General features: G+C 42.6%; 1 protein-coding gene across 2 annotated transcripts in view; it reads right to left on the bottom strand.

Annotated features, from left to right (window-relative positions):
• adamts12.L (ADAM metallopeptidase with thrombospondin type 1 motif 12 L homeolog) overlaps positions 1 to 21,186 on the bottom strand; it is a 352,590-nt gene that overhangs the window by 316,101 nt on the left and 15,303 nt on the right. For both annotated transcript variants that reach the window (XM_018266523.2, XM_018266519.2), the window contains exon 2: positions 14,895 to 15,253. In XM_018266523.2, the coding sequence (XP_018122012.1) occupies positions 14,895 to 15,253 (359 nt within the window). The remainder of the gene's footprint in view (positions 1 to 14,894; positions 15,254 to 21,186) is intronic.

The raw sequence follows: 21,186 nt of genomic DNA, 5'->3' as shown, positions 1-21,186 counted from the left end.
AGACTTCAATATAGTTTGCTTCAGTAAAAAAAGTAACCACAACCTAAAAAAAATAAAAACATTTCAGCAGTTTTGCTAATTTTTCAGCCAAGTATTTGCTCATCAATTGAAAGTAATTCGAAGGTAATAAAACATTGATATCTAAGCTGAAATAAATTGTTTCCTTTAGCTGGAAGAGATGTAAGACATTGGATATAGAGTTAGGGGCCTATCCAGAGTGCTCAGGACCGAGGGCTTTCCAGATAAAGGAAGTTATTTCTGTAATCTGGATCATCATAACATCATGTAAACATTAAATTAAAACATTAAAAACATTAAATAAACCCAATAGGCTGGTTTTGCTTCCAATAAGGATTAATTATATCTTAGTTGGGATCAAGTACAAGTTACTGTTTTATTATTACAGAAAAAAACGGAAATCTTTTTTTTAAATTGAATTATTTGATTAAAATGGAGTCTATGGGAGAGGGCCTTTCTGTAAATCCAGAGCTTTATGGATAGTGGGTTTCCCTGATGCAGCCACTTTAATCCATTGCTCTGCTAATGTACCAGTTGGTCTTGGTAATTATATGCAATCAAACCAACTGGACAATAACTACTGAACGCAGATTCAATGGCTAACACATGGGATAATAACATAGTGGGACTGTATTACAGGCTACTTGTATGTGAGCGAGTTCAGATTGAGTTTACAGCCAGTGTTGGCAAAGTTACATGGTCAACAAAATCAGAAATTGATTTTAGGACAGATGCTAACCCAGAGATAGAAGACATCAGTTAAAGTAACCTAATTCCCAGAACTCTTCTCCATCATGGATTAAAGGCAAACTATCATCAAAGACTGTAACCTGTGTGTTTTTATAATCCAATTTCATGTTTACCCAGGCATAAATTGTTCAGTTTAGTTGTATGAGACCCATTGGTTAGCATTGCTGTCCTTCACCTCCAGGGTAATTTCTGAAGGAGACATAATCTGCTTGGAGTTTTATATTCTCTGTGGCTGCTCATGAAAGTTGGTACTGTATAAAGAAAGAATGATGAGGAAGGTATTGTGTTTGCTTGTCCAGCTTTATCAGATTCTATTAAAAACCACTCCATGGAACAGAGAGAGAGTGAACTATGGAAAATATGAGCCTTTCGGAGAATCACAGAGAAAAAGATGATCATGTCATGACTTGTCTTGACTAATTCTGGCGGATATCGGTCTTATAAAGATACCCAATATAAATGAATGTTTCAGAAAGGCAACAAGTAATAATTCCTCATATAGCTTTACACAATATCTACAGGCACAAATAGAAATGTTTTATGTTGCTCCTTCAAATGACCCTTCTCACTGAACATCTCACAAGGTGGTATATTTATCAAAGAGTGAAGTTTATAGTGAAGTTCCGCCACTAGAGTGAAATGCCGCCACTCCCCATTCATTTCTATGGGATTTTTAAAGGCATATTCATCAAAGGGTGAACTTTCACCCATTGATAAATACGCCTTTTAAAATCCCATAGAAATGAATTGAGAACTGCGGAATTTCACTCTAGTGGCGGAACTTCACTCTTTGATAAATGTAACCCAAGGTGTTGTAGTAAAGATTTTTATTTTTTTACTACAGTCTTCCCAACTCCCTTGATATGTTATAAGCCTGGATTTTTTTTGCAATCTGGCTGTGATCCTTCCATAAAGGATTCTCCTTAGTGATGGGCAAATTTCTCCAGTTTCGCGTCTCAGAAAAAGTTGTGAAATTCGCAAAACGTTGCAAAACTCAAATTGTGACGCCCATGAAATTTTGAATTCCACTAAAATCACTTCATTTTTAAGCTGACGTTAATTATAACACAGACGTAAGTCAATGGGTGTCGCACAACGGTTTTGACAGGAGCGACTTTTCCGAAGCACGTGCAAATTTTTTTGTTGTGGGTTAATTTATTTGCCGGTGGCGCCTGCCAAATTTATTTGCCCATCATCACTTTTCCTGGGTGACTGCATCAGTAGTTGCCATTTACTTCTAAAAGCTATGAGCTCTAGAGAAATGTCATTGACAGTATACTATTGATTACAGATAAATATACCCAAGCGTGTATTGACTATACATACATATACATTATCCTTTCAGTTTGAGCAGATACTTCAATAACAGGTCAGGGTTATACCAGATGTTTATTTAAACCCAATCTAAATACAACGTACTTTTATTACCAAGATTGTATCTCAGATACTTTCTTTGGAAAGTGTTACTCAGAACTAGTCATGGTAGAGTACAGGTATGAGATCCATTATCCAAAAACCTGTTATCCAGAAAGCTCAAAATTAAGGGAAGGCCATCTCCAATAGGATCCATTTTAAGGAAATTGTCCACATTTAAAAAAAAAAAAAAAATCATGTTTTTCTGTTTTAATATAACAGTACCTTGTACTTGATTGGGTTTAAAGGGGTTGTTCACCTTTGAGTTCACTTTTGTACTTTTGTAGAGATATTCTGAGACAATTTGCAATTGGCTTTCGTTTTTTATTATTTGTGTTTTTTGAGTTATTTAGCTATTATTTAGCAGTATTTTTTTATGGGGTCAGTGACCCCCCCATTTGAAAGCTGAAAAGAGTCAGAAAACGAAGGCAAATAATTCAAAAATTATGAAAAATAAATCATGAAGACCAATTGAAAAATTGCTTAGACCTGGCCATTCTGTAACATGGTAAAATAACATTTACATTACATGCTTTTTTAGTAGACTTAAGGCATGGAGATCCATATTATTGCAAGATACTTTATCTGAAAAATCCCAGAACCGAGCATTCTGGATAACAGGTCCCATAACTGTACTACATATTTTACATATTATCATCCAACTAAGCAGGCAGAAATATAAAAATACAAAGATAAATATTATAACATTAGTCTTCACTTGTCAGAGGTATCAAGGAGCTCACAGGGTTCAGGGCTTGATGGGTACTTGTACAGATGGAGCTCGTAGCCCCCAAGTCAAACTCATCTTCAGGCAGGAACGAAACTGAAGAAATTGTAGTATGGTGAAAGCATTCAGAGAAACATTTAACAGGCAGATGTTCCTTCTGTTTATTATCCCACTTAAATGGTGTAGAGGTCAGAAAGAATATTGATAGGTCAAATGGAAAGTTTAGAAAATCAATCATACTGTAAACACAGGGAAAAACCACTGGGTAAATTGTAAAACAACTAATTTAACTTATAAAAAAAGATGACTTTGCATAAAGATGTCCATAAAAAGCAACGGTGGGACATCAGGAACCCAAGCCCCCAGGGATCCCATGTATGCCCTTCTCAGCAGCATTGAATTCATGGCTGGAAGTGGACCTTCATTGGATTTTCCAATCTTTCCAACTGATATATGAAAAAGCCCCATTGAGCACACCAGCCAAATGTAGGTCCAGTTTATGTTAAGGTATGTTTACAACCTATGGTTAAGAATCTTCATCCCTAAAGTAAAGAACGTTGTTGGCTGCGTATCTGCTGTTGCAAGAGTAAATTCCTACTGTTCCTCAGGAGCAGTGATCCCCAACCAGTGGCTCATGAGCCACCAACCTCTTGGATGTTGCTCCCAGTGGCCTCAAAGCAGGTGGTTATTTTTTAATTCCTGCCTTGGAGGCAAGTTTTGGTTGTATGAAAGTCAGGTGTACTGTCAAACAGAGCCTTCTGTAGGCTGTCAGTTCAAACAGGGGCTACTAAGATGCCAATGACGGCACTTATTTTGCACCGCCCAGGAACATTTTTCATATTTGTGTTTCTCCCCAACTCTTGTTAAATCTGAATGTTGCTCACAGCTAAAAAAAAAAGGTTGGGGACCCCTGCTCTGGATCGAGGAGTATTTCTGGCTCATCTACAGGGTTGGAGTAAAAGAAGACAATGCTCTATTCAATGCAGGGAATGAGAAACATCTAACCTGCTATTCTTTAGCCATCAGTATTTCCCTCCCCACCCCTGATTTTCATATGCAAATTAGGATTCGGTTCTACCGGGCAGAAGGATTCGGCCGAATCCAAATCCTGGTGAGAAAGGCTAAATCCAGCAGTTTAGGGGAGCCGAAGGCCTGAACTGGAGTACTGGTTTCTTTATGCAGTGGTAACTACAGGTCTGCGGCTGAATGCCCAGCCCCTACTGATCTGATTTACTAAACGGAGACTTTTTCAGGTCAGGCTTTTTAACTCCAAACCCCCGAAAAATTCATAGGAAAAAAATCAGCGACTTTTCTGGGATTTATTATGCAACAAAACTGCGACAGTGCAAAATACTCCAGCAAAAACCTGTTGAAATCAGGTAGAAGCCAATGGCAGATGTTCCTTCTACAACTGGAAGACCTTTCTTTTATTTGTGGTTTTTGAAGCTTTCAGGTGTTATTGATGATGGCATTTGTTCGACAATACGAACAATTTGTAGTTATCGTGCGCTTTCCGCAACATGTCTGCTACTTTTTCCTGTTGGTGCTTTTTCAGTTTAGATCTTTTGATAAATGACTGACATTTGTGGAAATGAGCTTATTTGTGGTTTGAAAAACCTTTAAAACCACTAAAAATTTGAATAAGAATGCACACTGTATTGGAAATTATGAAATTAGTGGCCTCAAATATTTGGATATCTAACTAGCATCAAACATCTGTTGTTTTACTATCATTTCTATTCATTGAGAGCAAAAACAAACTCAGAGATAGAAAGGGAAAAAAAATCCAGAAATGTGCTTTTGCAAAAGTACAGCTCCCAAAGCCATCATTAACCTGACACCTAAATTCCAGCAGAGAAAATAACATTCCCAGCACCTTTGGGGGTCCCTGTGACCAATTGAATGAGCTGCGCTACATCTGTTTTCATACAGAGTTGTGTTGTGTAAGAAACCAAACACACAGCATGTCAGTGATTGAGAAAAACATTGGAATAAAATCAAAGAGAAAGTTTAACAAAAAATAGAAAGGAAAAAATATGAAACTGAATTCTGTTGACAGATAATTTAGCATCCGTAGAGGGATTAGTATCAAAATAGAGTTCACCAATGGGGACCTCTCCCAAGGGTATCAACACAGAAATTTGCCAAACACAAAAGGCTAGTGTAGCGGGGATATCCCCTGCACGTTTATTTAGTGTCTGAGGAAGGGGCACGCCCCCGAAACATTACATCACATGATTGTAAATCCACTAATTTATCAAAGTGTGAACATTTCATTTCATTACCCTTTACACTAAAATCTATTTCACCAGGTTCTGACTGGAGAATTAATACAATGAAGCCAAATCCTCAACATTATTATGTCAGTGACATCATATCCTGTATTCCAAAAAAGTCATAAGCAAAAGTCAAAATGTTGGCTTTTTTTTATCTTTAAAGTGGGATTATGTTTACAAATTGTAATTATTAAAAATATCTTCTTACACTTTTTTTAACATTTGAAGCTCATGCCACATTTGTTTTAGGGTGGGCTCATGGCCCAGGACATTAGAGAATCTCCGTCTTCATTTTGCTTCCATGGGCATTTTTAAGAAGAAGTGGCCACTTCCAGCAATTCCACCAAATCACTAATAAATACATATATATGATCTTTATATACCAACTAAATTCTAAATTGGCCTAAACGTAAGTAAGTTAAAGTTTTGCTAGGAGAAAATTTATGAAATGTTATCGCCAACGAATCATGGCTGACGATTATAGGGATGAGCGAATTTTTTCACCTTGTTTCGCCTAAAAACGATGCCCATAGACTTGTATGGCGTTGTGCGTCAAAATAAAAAGACGCGTGTCAAAAATATTTTGCGCGACAAAATTTTTTTGACACCCATAGACTTTAATGGGCGTCTGAGACATTTCGCCGCCGGCGAATTTTTGGCAAAACGAAACGGGTCAAATTCGACCATCCCTACGGTGACGAAAGTACGCCAGCGTTCTCTTGTCAAGACATAATTGTGCACTTTGATGAATATGCGTATTCGTCACAAAATAACGTCCGACATAGTCATACAAAGTCTGGCGGAGACTTCCGAAGCGAAAATGCGCATTTAAGTAAATGTGCCCCAAGCCTCTATTTGCTTATTGCTTCTATGCATTTTTTGCTCATTTGATTAAAATCACATATACGGGCTATAATTTATATTTTATTTGTGAAACCAAAATTTGTTTATGTAGAATCACAGAGCTTCACATCACTAAAAAGCTTCCATAGCACCAGTGATGCCCCTCCAGCCAAGGATCACAATCTACTGCTCCTTTTAATTTATGGCCTCGGAAGATGCATGAATAGTGTGATTTGTAGAGAGAAATTGGTAGAGATAGTCAATATGAATGGCCCAATGGTGTAATACCCTGCCCACTGACCTTCAGATCATGTCCGCCAACTCCCACTGGCTTCTGGTACAGGTATGGGACCTGTTATCCAGAATTCTCAGGACCTGGGGTTTTTCAGGAAAACAGATCTTTCCATAATTTGGATCATCATACCTACCGTAAATCGGCTAGAAAATCATGTAAACATGAAATAAACCCAATAGGCTGGTTTTGCTTCCAATAAGGATTAATTATATCTTAGTTGGGATCAAGTACAAGGCACTGTTTTATTATTATAGAGAAAAAGGAAATCATTTTTAAAAAGTTGGATTATTGGATAAAACAGAGTCTATAGGTAACACCTTTCCATAATTCAAAGATTTCTGGATTATGGGTTTCTGGATAATGGATCCCATACCTATATTGTTATAAAAAGAAGCCCAGTTGGAGGTAATAAACCTATTGCCAGATTGCAGTGGGACAAGGATACCTTGGATTAAGGTTAAACTCCAGAAGTAGCTTCACGGAACATAAAGGGGGTTATTTACTAAAATCCAGGTTTATCTCATATTTTATTAAAAAAAAACTCGCATGCCCAATTTTAGCTTATTTATTAATAAAAAAAAACCTTGATTTAATTGGATCGCGGAAAAACTCAATAATATCAAGCGAAAACCGAGTTAATCACATTTTCAGGCTTTTTCCTGAATTGCTCAAGTTTTTCTGGCTTTTTTCCCAAATCGCACACATTTTCCCGAAAACCCTGGAAAAGTCAGATTTTTGGGCTAAACCCAGCGCAGACCATGAAAACTTCAAATTGAGTGCCTCTCCCATTGACTTATACAGGACCTCGACAGGTAAGATATGGTAGATTTTTCGGATTCTGGCCTTTTGCAGCATCAGGGTATAATAAATCAAGAAAAGTTTGAGTTTCTTTCCTCTAAAGTTAGTGAAAAAACTTGATTTTTTGACATTTTAAATAAATGCAACAAAGCAAATGTTTTATATGTGATTGCATCTCAGAGGAGTCCTAGCTATAAACACAAAGACAATCATTTTGATAAACCTAGATGGGAAATAAGAAGTATTATGAGCTCATGGGTTTTTATCCTTTTGAATCCTATAACTATTTAAGGTCTGAGTTTTCAGCCACACAAAGAAGAGTGAAATGGCCAGGGCTAAATAACCTATCGATATGATTTTGAACTGAAGTAGAAAACATGAGCATTCAGAAACCCACAAAAAAAATAGTGGACTGGTTGGAACCTTCATGCTACAGACAGATCCACTGAAACACAATGCCTGATTGGCTGCCACTTGGAACATAGAGGGTCCTGCACCTCTTAAAGTTGGATACCTCTATCTATATTCCTGTCACTTGGGTCCCAGCATTGTTGACAATAGCACCTTCATTAAGTAAATTCAATTATATAATATAGCCAAATCAGGTAGACTGATATGTAGCAGGTAGAAGGAGTGGAGTAGAAGCTGCCCTTCTAAGCTGTCCTGTTTATCTAACAATTTCCTACATGTGTATTATGATAGAGGTCAGTACTAATATCTTTACCTCATTCATGTGGTCTCCTCTGCTTTCCAACTTCTCAAATGATTGGTCATCTTAGGACACTAAACACTGTACACTGTATAGTATATGTGCCACATGTTAGGAAATGTAGGGGGGAAACCGGGTACCCCAGAAAAAAATTACGATCTTTTGCAGTCTATCACCCTGAAAAAATGAAAAGTCAGCGTTTTTTGGGACTTCGAAAAATGTTCAACTATTTTTTGAGGAAGTCCTATCTACTCTATTGTACTTCGCCTGGTCTGAGGTGGCGAAGGCAAGTCTGGCGCAAGAGGAAACGTTCAGTAAAATCTGCATCTTAGTGAATTTGCGTAGTTACGTCCATTCCCCAGAGCGCAACTTCGCCAGGCGTAATTAGCACTAGAGTCCATCTCCTTCGCTAGCGAATTTACACCGGCGCCCATTAGTATTTTGGCGAAGTAACGAAATGACATCACGCTGGCGAATTTTTGCTAATGTTAGTCACTTCTCCCTTTAGTTAATCTGCCCCTAAGATTGATGGAGCATAGACTATGGTCTTATGCTCCAGGCTCCCAACGCATCCACCCCTGGTACTAGAATAGGTGGAGATTAAGGAAAATGAGCCATGTGCTTCCTCCCCTTATATCAACTAGGGGCAGGAATTAATCGCAAAACCCTTGGCTAATGTGGAATATTTCCTTCCCAAAAAGCAGAGTTTATGGTTAATTCTGTGGGTCACAGACAGAGACACAGGCAGAGACAGACAGACAGATACATTCAGATACAGAAAAAAATTACTATGTGTATTTTTAGAGAAGCTCTAGTAAGACACTCATATTCCTATCCCACACATTATCACATTAGGCATCAGTAAATATGTTATTATTTTCCTCTTGTGGAAGCCAACGGCATCAAGCAGTCAAGAAAAACAAATTCAAATTTTTTGTTTTCAGAAGGGCATGTGATGTGAGAAAGAGCAAGGTTTGATGATGGCATTCAGCAATCTGTTAGCTGCATAAGGTTGGAGAGAATATCACAACAAATTAGTTCGACAAAAGACATTGCTGAGCATTTGAGATTAAACAGTCAAACCAAAAATAAATGGTCGCTTCCGAGCTTTGCTTTATTTACTCTTAAGGCCCTTAACCCATTGATGTAGATGTAGATGCAGATGTAGACTTCCCTGTTCATAGCAGGAGTGGCACCCCCTAATAGGGGGGTCCCTAACATTTTTACCTGTGAGCCACATTCAGATGTTAGCATGAAAATAGTTCCTGTAGGTGCCAAATAAGGGCTGTAATTGGCTATTTGTAACCCCTATGTGGACTGACAGACTACAGGAGACTCTGTTTGTCTCCAAGCCTGGAATTCAAAAATAAGCCCCTGCTTTGAGGTCACTGGGAGCAACATCAAAGGGGTTGGAGAGCAACATGTTACTCTTGAGACACTAGTTTGGGATCACTGTCCTAAAAAACAAAAATGCTGTCAAAGTTTGGCAACCCAGATTAAACCCTTGTCACTAGGAGTTTAAGGGGCTGATTCACTAAGGGTCGAATATCGAGGGTTAATTAACCCTCGATATTCGACTGGGAATTGAAATCCTTCGACTTCGAATATCGAAGTCGAAGGATTTAGCGCAGATAGTGCGATCGAACGATCGAAGGATTAAAATCCAACGATCGAAGGAATATCCTTCGATCAAAAAAAGTTAGCCAAGCCTATGGGGACCTTCCCCATAGGCTAACATTAACTTCGGTAGCTTTTAGATGGCGAACTAGGGGGTCGAAGTTTTTTTTAAAGAGACAGTACTTCGACTATCGAATGGTCGAATAGTCGAACGATTTTTACTTCGAATCCTTCGATTCGAAGTCGTAGTCGAAGGTCGAAGTAGCCCAAAAAAAACTTCGAAATTCGAAGTTTTTTTACTTCGAATCCTTCACTCGAAGTTAGTGAATCGGCCCCTAAATATCTATTTTAATTGAGATCTCCTCTGCTGAGCTGTATGGACTTATTAGTGTCTCACTTGAGTTTGTTGATGGAGGCTCAGGGATATAGAAACAGTCACACAAGGTATTAAACTGTATGAAAATGTATGAAGCCACTGCATTCATTATAAAGAGCCACTGTACAGTCAGATGTAAAAAAATAAGCATAGAAGAGAACATCTTGATTATGGGAGATACAGTGGATAAAAAAAAAGGTAAAATCCAGCAACCCATATCGACCAATCAGCTGTTATTATTTAGATCAATCAGATTGGGCGAATTTCTTCCGTTTCGATTACCCGAAAAATTTTCAAATTTCCAGCGAAATTCGTGAATCCCCAAAAAATTTACAAAACCCAAATGTTGACTCCCGTCTCAATGTTTGACCCCCGCGTCAATTTTGACACCAGCGTTAAAGTCAATGGGCGTCCAAATAGTGTTTTGTCACGGAAATTTGCCACAAAGTTGCGCCTGCCGAACTTATTCCATTATATTAGTTTTATTACTGTAACTGCAGTCATAGGCAACTGCTCCTTAGTGGTCATGGGTTACAGGACCAGGGCAAACCATCGCGTAATACTACAGATATAACCCTAAACCATAGCAATATAGACACCCATTACCTATTGTGACAAAGCATTAGGTTCAGTCTGATTAACCTGTAGACAAAAGGGAACTTTTTGGGTTTGGGGAAGATTAATGCAACAGCATCATGAATGGTGCTAACAGATGAAGTTGCTTCTGTAAATGTCTCTGAAGAATGATGATACTCGCTAGTGATCGGCAAATTTATCCCGCATCGCCAAAAAATTTGCGAATTTCCCACAAAATGGCGAAAAATTTGTGAAACTCAAAAATTGATGCCCTTATTCGATTTGAAATGTCGATCCCGTCAATTTTGATGCCGACTAATTTTTGCTGGGTTTCGCGAATTTATTCGCTGGTGACAAAATGCAGAAATTCGCAGCAAATTCGCCCCAGGTGAATTTATTCACCCATCACTAATACTCACTAGGGGTCATTTACCAAGACCCTGGCCAGAAGTGTTCAAGAGTGTGCACCTTACAGCTCATTGAGGAAACATTTCTGCCACGGTCTGGCTGAACTTTGCACCTTGTACCGGTCAGTTTTAAAAAAACAGTGGGAAGGGCTTTGGTGGGTGCAGTTGTGGCCTTTGTCTGTTCCCTAAAGCTGGCCATAGATGCAAAGATCCGATCGTTCGAATCCTCGAACGATCGGACTTCCCCATCTCCCGACCTGCCACTAACCATTTAGATCAAATAAAGTAGTTAAAGGGATACTGTCATGGGAAAAACATTTTTCAAAATGAATCAGTTAATAGTGCTGCTCCAGCAGAATTCTGCCCTGAAATCCATTTCTCAAAAGAGCAAACAGATTTTTTTATATTCAATTTTAAAATCTGACATGGGGCAAGACATATTGTCAATTTCCCAGCTGCCCCAAGTCATGTGACTTGTGCTCTGATAAACTTCAATCACTCTTTACTGCTGTACTGCCAGTTAGAGTGATATCACTCCCTCCCTTTTCCCCCCAGCAGCCAAACAAAAGAACAATGGGAAGGTAACCAGATAGCAGCTCCCTAACAAACGATAACAACTGCCTGGTAGATCTAAGAACAACACTCAATAGTAAAAACCCATGTCTCACTGAGACACATTCAGTTAAATTGAGAAGGAAAAACAGCGGCCTGCCAGAAAGCACTTCTCTCCTAAAGTGCAGGCACAAGTCACATGACTGGGGGCAGCTGGGAAATTGACAAAATGTCTAGCCCCATGTCAGATTTCAAAATTGAATATAAAAAAATCTGTTTGCTCTTTTGAGAAATGGATTTCAGTGAAGAATTCTGCTAGAGCAGCACTATGAACTGATGTGTTTTGAAAAAAACATGTTTTCCGATGACAGGATCCCTTTAAAGGACAGATCAGCCAATGTTATTTCCGACAAAGCTGGCGACAGTCTCCCACTGAAAATCGTACGAACGGCAATACATGCAGAGAAATTATCGGCTGCCGACAGAAATCTTTTAACCTGTCCGATCAACCAAACGACTGATCTCCGTGGGACGAAAAATAACGGAACTCTCCACACACGGTCTGAAAATCGTTCGAATCCCCGTTTCGCACGATCGGATCTTTGCGTCTATGGCCAGCCATTTTCTTATGACCCCTACTGACTTAGCCAATGAATCAAACATGAACACATTTTTGTTTAAACAGCACCTGGGGTTCTTGGATAATCTATCCCTTTCCTTTACTCAATTACAATCAGCAGATACCAAATCAAATAGCCTTGGTCCCATTAAAGTACTCTATAGAAAAAAGCAAATATACTCTGACAAAAGTCGCCGTTACATGTTTTAGAATTAAGCAAATCGTAGCCTGTAGAATCCTAATACCCAAAGTTATTTGCAGCCCAGTTATTATCCTCCAAACCTTATTTATGAACCCAAAAGAACTGACATTTCCCATTCATCTGCTGCCATGAATTTTACTTTGTTATTATGAAAATGAACAGGCTTTAGTACTTTTCTTTGACTTGCCTACTTGCTTGGGATGCTCTTGCCGCTACATTTGACAGAAAAATTACACAGGGATTCTGATCGGTAGGAGAAAAAAAGAAACAAGAGAACGAGAACATTTCCTCCAGCCTTTATGAGACACCTTTGATTTCATTTGATTTGTATTTCCACAGCCTGTCTGTAGAAAATAATGTAGGAGGCCGGCATGAGCTCCAGCTCGAAGGGATAATGTGACCTACATGTCAGACAACAGTTTGTTTAGCCTTACATTACACATACTTATGCATTGTGTTTGTTAAAGTAGTTTACAACAAGAGCTTAGAGTCACAGAGGAGTGACCATATACTGTATATACAAGTCATGGAACTCCAAGGTGACTTAATATCCTCATATTTTCCAACAAGGGGTACTTTCTTTATTATAATACACAAGTTTTAGTGAGTCATGTAACAAAAATGACATCACTACTCACCGTTTATAACTGATGACATCACTAGTCACCGTTTATAAGGATATAATTTACAGGATATTCATGGCTTTTGTGTATTATATAGTGAATAAAGTACCCCCTCTTGTAAAATATAAGGATATTAGAAGTTACCGAGGAGTTTCATGACTATATAAAAACACGAGGCCGAAGGCCGAGTGTTTTTATACAGGTCATGGAACTCCGAGGTAACTTCTAATATCCTCATATTTTACAACTGGGGGTACTTTATTTATTATAATACACAAGTTTCAGTGAGTCATGTGACAGAAATGACATCAGAACTCACCGTTTATAACTGATGACATCAGAACTCACCGTTTATAAGGATATAATTTACAAGATATTCATGGCTTTTGTGTATTATATTTGTTTATAGCATACATTTCTACAGAAATGAAAACTCCTGAAAAGACGAGCGGATTTTGCCATGCATGGCGAAATTCTGCAATTTGCCATCAGCTGATTTTTTTTTTCATGAAAATGCAACAAATATTTGCAGAGAAAAAAAAATGCCCTCTCACTTCAACACATATGGAGTGAGAAAAAAAATGCCCATTGACTTTAACAGAATTGGAGGGAGTCACCCATAGCTTGTAACATAGTTTGCTACAAAAAATTCCATGCAATATAAAAGTTGGCCATAGACTGATATTTTTGTTACAAAAAAGTTGCCCCATCTAATCTAAACCCATGTCAGATTTCAAAATTAAATATATAAAAAAATCTGTTTGCTCTTTTGAGAAATGGATTTCAGTGCAGAATTCTGCTGGAGTAGCACTATTAACTGATTCATTTTGAAAAAAACATGTTTTCCCATGACAGTATCCCTTTAATGAGTTTGGCAAATTTTTCGGCAAAGTGAACCAGTACACATTCATTCATCACTATTCTCAAGTACAGTCGGGTCAGGCACTGTTGAAGTACATTTAATCCAAAAAGGGTAATTATGGACTCCACCGGAAAGATGTAAATGTAGGTGCGAACAAACTGTTGAAGTACATTTAACGTTATTCTCTGGGCACAAGTTTGACGTAGCTATTGATGCGGCCTACAGAAGGATTTCTGGAATTACTGGAGCTTGAAGGTGGTGGTAGCTCCAGGCTTTCTGAGTATAGACATCATTTTCACCAACCCACCCTTGATAAAACCCATACCCACATGAACTAAATTCTTCCCTGTGGTGCTAATCCACTGATTATTTCAAACAGAGGAGTCACCCCACCAATGATACCACCAAGGAAGAAGATAAACTGGAGGAAGACAGAGAAGTAGGTGACGGCCAATAAAACAGCAGATCCAGAAATACTGGCATAGACTGCCACCCAACAGATCTGAACCAACTGGCTTCTGTTGTGGCCTGAGCCAGCCCAACCAATAAATAAACCAGCTCAACCAGCCCAATAAACTTAGGTTCCATGATTTGCCCCATATGTTAATATGCCAGGCTACAACACTATAAGCTGATTACAAGACAACATGATGGCTATGGGATGGATATAGTCAGACAGAGAACAGTGGAGACTTATTCAAGGCTGAAACTGCAAGTCAGTCAGTGAGAAAGCTATGGGGAAGTGATTATTAATTCACCTACATCTCACTAATGCAAATGAAAATTTAAACAAGACATGAGGGCCTCTGTCCTTAATCAGAATGAATTAAGCAATGTTAATGTGTACTCGCATACTGACAGTGAAAGGATGAGCCATATTGCTGCACGAGGAGAACATTTCACATTTCTTTGCTTTGCATGTTCTCTGTGTTATTAGAGATTTCTACAGCTTTGCCCAAAGAATTTTAAACAGGAAAACACAGCATGGCTTCCAAAGCAAAGTCCACAGCCAGAACCTTATGTCAACAGAAGACGTCTGTCTCTTTAATGCTGAGCTACTAATTTCACTGAAGCAGAAAGCTGAACATCTGTTCTGCGAAAGGCCGGAAGCTTAGTGGTACATGTCCAGCTGCAATCCGGCCAACAGCCAAACCATCTCTACTGTCACATTATGCACATTTTCCCTATATCCAAACAACCACCAATGGAAAGAGTAATCTTAGCTTCTTACCAGTCCATCGCACACGCTAATAGCAGCAATTCCATTTCCGACATGCGCCTGTTGCGCTGTACCAGTAAGATGGCAGCCAGTTCCTGGCAGTGGGGAAATCTGGGCCTGGCTGTAATTGCCATTTCTTCTTTCAAGTATAAAATTATCCGAGAGGAATCCTTCACGGAATGTCAGGTTTAAGAACAGGTCATCGGCTTTGTAGCGAATTCTGTAATGTATAGCTTGAGGGGCAACGTTACGTTTCCTTCGGGTGCGTTCGGCGGGGTGCTGCAAGTTGTAGGACAAAAAGTCTCCTCTCTCGTCGACTTTCACTGGCTCAACAACTTCATAGCCCGATGGTAAAGTATGGTCCAATCGCTCTGAAAAATAACCACATGTTGAGAGAGAGATGGAAGGGCAGTGCAATGCATCAACATGATCATATAGTCGCCAGATATCAACAGAGCAAACATTTTGTGCCTACTTTTGCACCTGGATCACAATGAGTTGCACCCATTAATGTATTTAGTGCTGGCTATGTCTGCCCCTGCTGCATACTATATGGGAGGAACATTGGCAGGACATGGGCTTCTTCTGGCACAACTCTACCTTGCTTGTCAATCAGTGGAGGCTCATGGAAGCCCTCTACTTAAGGGGGATTTTAAAGGGATACTGTCATGGGGAAAAAACATTTTTTCATAATGAATCAGTTAATAGTGCTGCCCCAGCAGAATTCTGCACTGAAATCCATTTCTCAAAAGAGCAAACAGATTTTTTTATATTCAATTTTGAAATCTGACATGGGGCTAGACATATTGGCAATTTCCCAGCTGCCCCAAGTCATGTGACTTGTGCTCTGATAAACTTCAATCACTCTTTACTGCTGTACTGCAAGTTGGAGTGATATCACCCCCCCCTCCCTTTTCCCCCCCAGCAGCCAAACAGAAGAACAATGGGAAGGTAACCAGATAGCAGCTCCCTAACACAAGATAACAGCTGCCTGGTAGATCTAAGAACAACACTCAATAGTAAAAACCCATGTCCCACTGAGACACATTCAGTTACATTGAGAAGGAAAATGTCACGATCGCCGCCCGGAGCAGGACCAGGAGCTCCGGGCGGCGCAACTACTTCCTCCGACGCCGCTCCCAAAATGGCGGCGCCCATGGCCGCCACGTGGGTAGCGGCGCCGGCGCAGAGACGCCTGCGCGCAAGTGCGCAGGCGCGAAGACGTCACAACGGTGCGACGGACGCAGGCGCAGCGCGTCGGTCGCAGACGTGCTGACGCCGACGCAAGGGCGCCAAAAAAACCCCTTTAAAAGGACGCCCGAGACGCCAAGATGGCGCCCGAAAATAGGATCTTGTTCCTGATTAGATTCCTGGGTTCCCTGTTGCTGTTATCCCTGAGTATTCTATTGATTGATCTCTTGTTGTTGACCCCCTGCCTGGACTTTGGACTCTGTTTATATTCTGCCTGCCTTTTGACCTGTTGCCTGAACTTTATTACCCCTTCTGCTGAATCCCTGGATACCACGATCCTGATCCCTCCTGAGGGGCTTCCTCCTATATCCGGACAACTCCCCAGAGGGAACTCCCGGTTCCCTGACATTATTTTCGGGCCATGGATTCCTCTGAGGAAGCTCAGCCAGATTTCGGCAGGGCCTTTCGGGGCCTACATTCCCGCATGGAGGCGTATGAAGCCCGGCAGAATTACGTGGGACACACGCTGGAGGCGATCTTGGAAAAGCTCTCCTTGTTGACACCAGCGACCCCCCTGCCGGCACCTCCTCCGCAAGCGGCTGCTGCCAAGGCTACCCAGCCCTCTACCTCTGGTCCACACATTCCTGCTCCACCTCTCTACGATGGCGATCCTCAAGCCTGTCGAGGATTCGTGAATCAGTGCCAGATTCGATTTGCCCTACACCCCACTGAATTTGACTCTGAACGTGCCAAGGTGGGGTTGTGATTACTCGTCTGGCAGGGAAAGCTCTCGAGTGGGCATCTCCACACTGGGAGAAGCAGTCCCCACTGATGGATGACGCGGAAGCATTCCTCAAAGAATTTCGGATCGTTTTTGATGCTCCCGGCCGGGTGACATCCGCTGCTTCCCGTCTGTTCCAAATCCGCCAAGGGAGTCGCAGTGTAGCGGAGTATGCTATTGAATTCCGTACACTTGCTGCTGAGACTCGTTGGAACAACGACGCATACCATACTGCATTTTTATAATGGTCTCTCCCTCCGCATCAAAGATGACCTGGTCTCCCGGGAATTACCCACGCAAGTTGAGGACCTTATCGCCTTGGCTGTTAAGGTGGACACTCTTCTGAGAGAGCATCAAACCCTGAGAGATCGTGTCAGGAAGTTTCAACCCACGTTGGCACCCCGCTTCCAGAGGCCTCTCCTGCAGGCTCCTGTCACCCCGCCTGCCCAAGCATCCATTTCTCTCCAGGAGGAACCCATGCAAGTGGGAAGAACTCGCCTCACTGAACAAGAGAGACTCCGCAGACGGACGTCAGGCCTGTGTATGTATTGTGGCGGACATTCCCACTTCGCTAATGCCTGTCCTGCAAAGGCTAAGAGTTTTGTACCCCGAGGTATGTCTATGGTAACTCATGTAGGGGGCACGACTCAAAAGTCTCGAGATTGGTCTCAGGGGAAGACCCAAGGAAACTCACACAGGTTTCTCCTTCCCTTCCAGATTCGTCTGACTGATAAGACCATCTTCGGGAATGCTTTCCTCGATTCTGGAGCCGGGGGTAACTTCATGGACGCTCTCTTTGCTAAGTACATGGGAATCCCCCTATTTCCTTTGCCTTCTCCCATGAGGATTTTTGCCATAGATGATAAACCCCTGGAGTCTGTACTCACGATGACCACTGGCGAACTACTTGTGCAGGTTGGGACCCTGCATAAAGAGAGACTTTCGTTTCTTATCATCTCTTGTCCCGATGTTCCTGTTGTTTTGGGTCTCCCCTGGCTGCGCCTGCACAATCCCACCATAGACTGGTCCACAGGGCAGGTTTCTCGTTGGAGCCCATTCTGCCTACAGCATTGCCTTCCTGATAAACCCCTCAAGAAGGTAACTATCTCCTCAACCGAGTTAAAGTCTCTGCCCTCCTGTTATAAGGAATTCTCCGATGTGTTCTGTAAGAAGTCTGCGGAATTCCTTCCTCCACATCGCTCTTATGACTGTCCTGTCGAACTCCTGCCAGGAGCCATGCCCCCCAGAGGCCGCACTTACCCTCTCTCTCCTGCTGAGACTTCCGCAATGAAGGAATATATCCAAGAAAATCTCCAGCGGGGGTTTATCCGCCCTTCTACCTCTCCTGCAGGGGCTGGGTTCTTCTTTGTGGAGAAGAAGGACGGAGGCCTTCGGCCATGCATAGACTACCGGGGCCTGAATAAAATCACTGTCAAAAACAGGTACCCTCTGCCCTTGATCGTAGAGCTCTTCGACCAGCTGAAGGGGGCGAAGATATTCTCTAAGTTGGATCTCCGAGGGGCGTACAATCTCATTCGCATCCGTGAGGGTGATGAATGGAAGACGGCATTTAACACTCGTGACGGGCACTATGAATATCTCGTTATGCCCTTCGGCCTTTGCAATGCCCCTGCCGTCTTCCAGGAGTTTGCTAACGATGTATTCCGGGATCTCCTAGGAAGGTTAGTAGTCGTATACCTGGACGACATCCTGATCTTCTCTAAAGACCTAGAAAGCCATCGCTCCCAGGTGAAGGAGGTACTCTCTCGTCTGAGGAAGAACTCTCTCTTCGCCAAGTTGGAGAAGTGCGTCTTCGAGGTGTCTAAGATCCCCTTCCTAGGATACATTATCTCTCCTGAAGGTTTTGAGATGGATCCCGTGAAAGTGTCTGCCATCCAGGAGTGGCCTATCCCGTTGAGTACCAAGGCAATCCAGAGATTTATCGGATTTGCTAACTACTATCGGCAGTTCATCCGGGGGTTCTCTTCCCGCATTGCACCTATCCTGGCCCTCATCCGGAAAGGGGGTAAACCCAGCTTGTGGCCCCCATCTGCCATTGAAGCTTTTCAGTCTTTGAAAGAGGCCTTCACGTCCGCTTCTGTCCTCCGACACCCCCAATCCTGAACTACCCTTCTGCATCGAAGTAGATGCTTCTGAAGTCGGAGCCGGAGCCATCCTGTCTCAGAGACATCCCGCTGATGGGAAGTTGCATCCCTGTGCTTATTTCTTCAAGAAGTTCTCGTCCGCAGAGCAGAACTACGATGTCGGGAACCGAGAACTCTTGGCTGTTAAACTTGCCCTTGAAGAGTGGCGTCACCTCCTGGAGGGTTCTCTGATTCCTGTTCAGATTTTCACCGATCATAAGAATCTCAAGTTTATCCAGTCCCTCAAGAGGCTAAACCCCAGACAAGCAAGGTGGGCTCTCTTCTTCTCTCGGTTTAATTTTATCTTGACTTATCGCCCAGGTTCCAAGAATCAGAAGGCCGATGCCTTGTCTCGTAGCTTCACTCCGGTGGACCGCTCTCCTGAGAGACAAGAGCCAATCATCCCTCCAGTCAAGATTATTGCCTCCCTGTATCCACAGTTTGCTGACCAAATCCTGGCTGGTCAGTCTTCTGCTCCTTCAGATACTCCCATTGGAATGGCATTTGTTCCTCCTGAGCTGCGTCTGCCTATTCTGCAACAGACCCATTGCTACAGGCAAGCCGGACACCCTGGTCCAGCTAAGACTCTTGAACTATTACGACGCCTGGTCTGGTGGCCTGATATCCGCAAAGATGTGAAGGACTTTGTTGCTGCTTGTAATGTTTGTGCCACATCTAAGTTAAGCCATTCCCGCCCCAGTGGGTTACTACAGCCATTGCCGGTTCCTTCCCGTCCCTGGACCCACCTGTCCATGGACTTCATTGTCGAACTTCCTCCCTCTTGTGGGAACACTGTGATCTGGGTTGTCATTGATCGATTCTCCAAAATGGCCCATTTCATCCCTCTGAAGAAGTTGCCCTCTGCGGTGGAGTTGTCCCAGCTATTTATCCAGTACATCTTCCGCCTGCATGGTTTCCCGGTGGAAATCGTCTCCGATAGAGGCACCCAGTTTACTGCCAAATTCTGGCGTTCCCTATGCAAAGACCTGGGAATTGTTCTTCAGTTTTCATCTGCATACCATCCGCAGACGAATGGGGCAGCTGAACGTGTCAACCAAGCCCTGGAACAGTTCCTGAGGAACCACGTATCCCTCTGCCAGGATGACTGGTCTGATCTCCTCCCATGGGCGGAATTCGCTCATAATAATGCTTGTCATTCCTCTACAGGAAGGTCTCCGTTCATGTCGGTGTATGGGCAGCATCCTCAAGCTTTTCCCCAAGACTTTGTACTTTCTGACGTCCCGGCTGCTGACGATTCCGCAGCCCATATGTCTGCTATTTGGGCTGCTACCAAGTTGAACCTAGAGAAGAGCGCTCTTGTTCATAAGACTTTCGCGGATCGTCGTCGAAGATCCTCTCCTCCCTACAAGGTGGGTGATAATGTCTGGCTCTCTTCCAGGAATATCCGGTTGAAGATCCCATCTCCCAAGTTGGGTCCAAAATTCGTGGGTCCATTTCCCATCTTGGAGATAATCAACCCTGTGGCTGTCAGACTTCAGCTTCCACCAGAGATGAGAATCCCCAACGTGTTCTACGTGTCTCTGGTGAAACCCGCTATCACCAACCGGTTCTCTGGTGGTCAATCTCCTCCTCCTGCCATCTCTGTGGAGGGTCAACTCGAGTACGAGGTGGAGAAAATCCTAGACTCCAGGATCTCCAGAGGGTCCCTTCAGTACCTCATTCAGTGGAGGGGCTTCGGTCCTGAAGAATGCTCCTGGGAAGGACATCGTGATGTTCACGCTCCTCGTCTGGTGAGGGATTTTCACGCCAAGTTTCCCCAGAAGCCTTGTCTCGGTGGTCCTGAGGCCCCCCGTGAGGGGGGGGGGGGTACTGTCACGATCGCCGCCCGGAGCAGGACCAGGAGCTCCGGGCGGCGCAACTACTTCCTCCGATGCCGCTCCCAAAATGGCGGCGCCCATGGCCGCCACGTGGGTAGCGGCGCCGGCAGAGACGCCTGCGCGCAAGTGCGCAGGCGCGAAGACGTCACAACGGTGCGACGGACGCAGGCGCAGCGCGTCGGTCGCAGACGTGCTGACGCCGACGCAAGGGCGCCAAAAAACCCCTTTAAAAGGACGCCCGAGACGCCAAGATGGCGCCCGAAAATAGGATCTTGTTCCTGATTAGATTCCTGGGTTCCCTGTTGCTGTTATCCCTGAGTATTCTATTGATTGATCTCTTGTTGTTGACC

This window comes from Xenopus laevis, chromosome 1L (assembly GCF_017654675.1).
Source record: "Xenopus laevis strain J_2021 chromosome 1L, Xenopus_laevis_v10.1, whole genome shotgun sequence".
NCBI classification, from domain to species: Eukaryota; Metazoa; Chordata; class Amphibia; order Anura; family Pipidae; genus Xenopus; species Xenopus laevis.
Note: the sequence above shows the minus strand (reverse complement) of the source record. Positions and strands in the feature narration are given on the sequence as shown.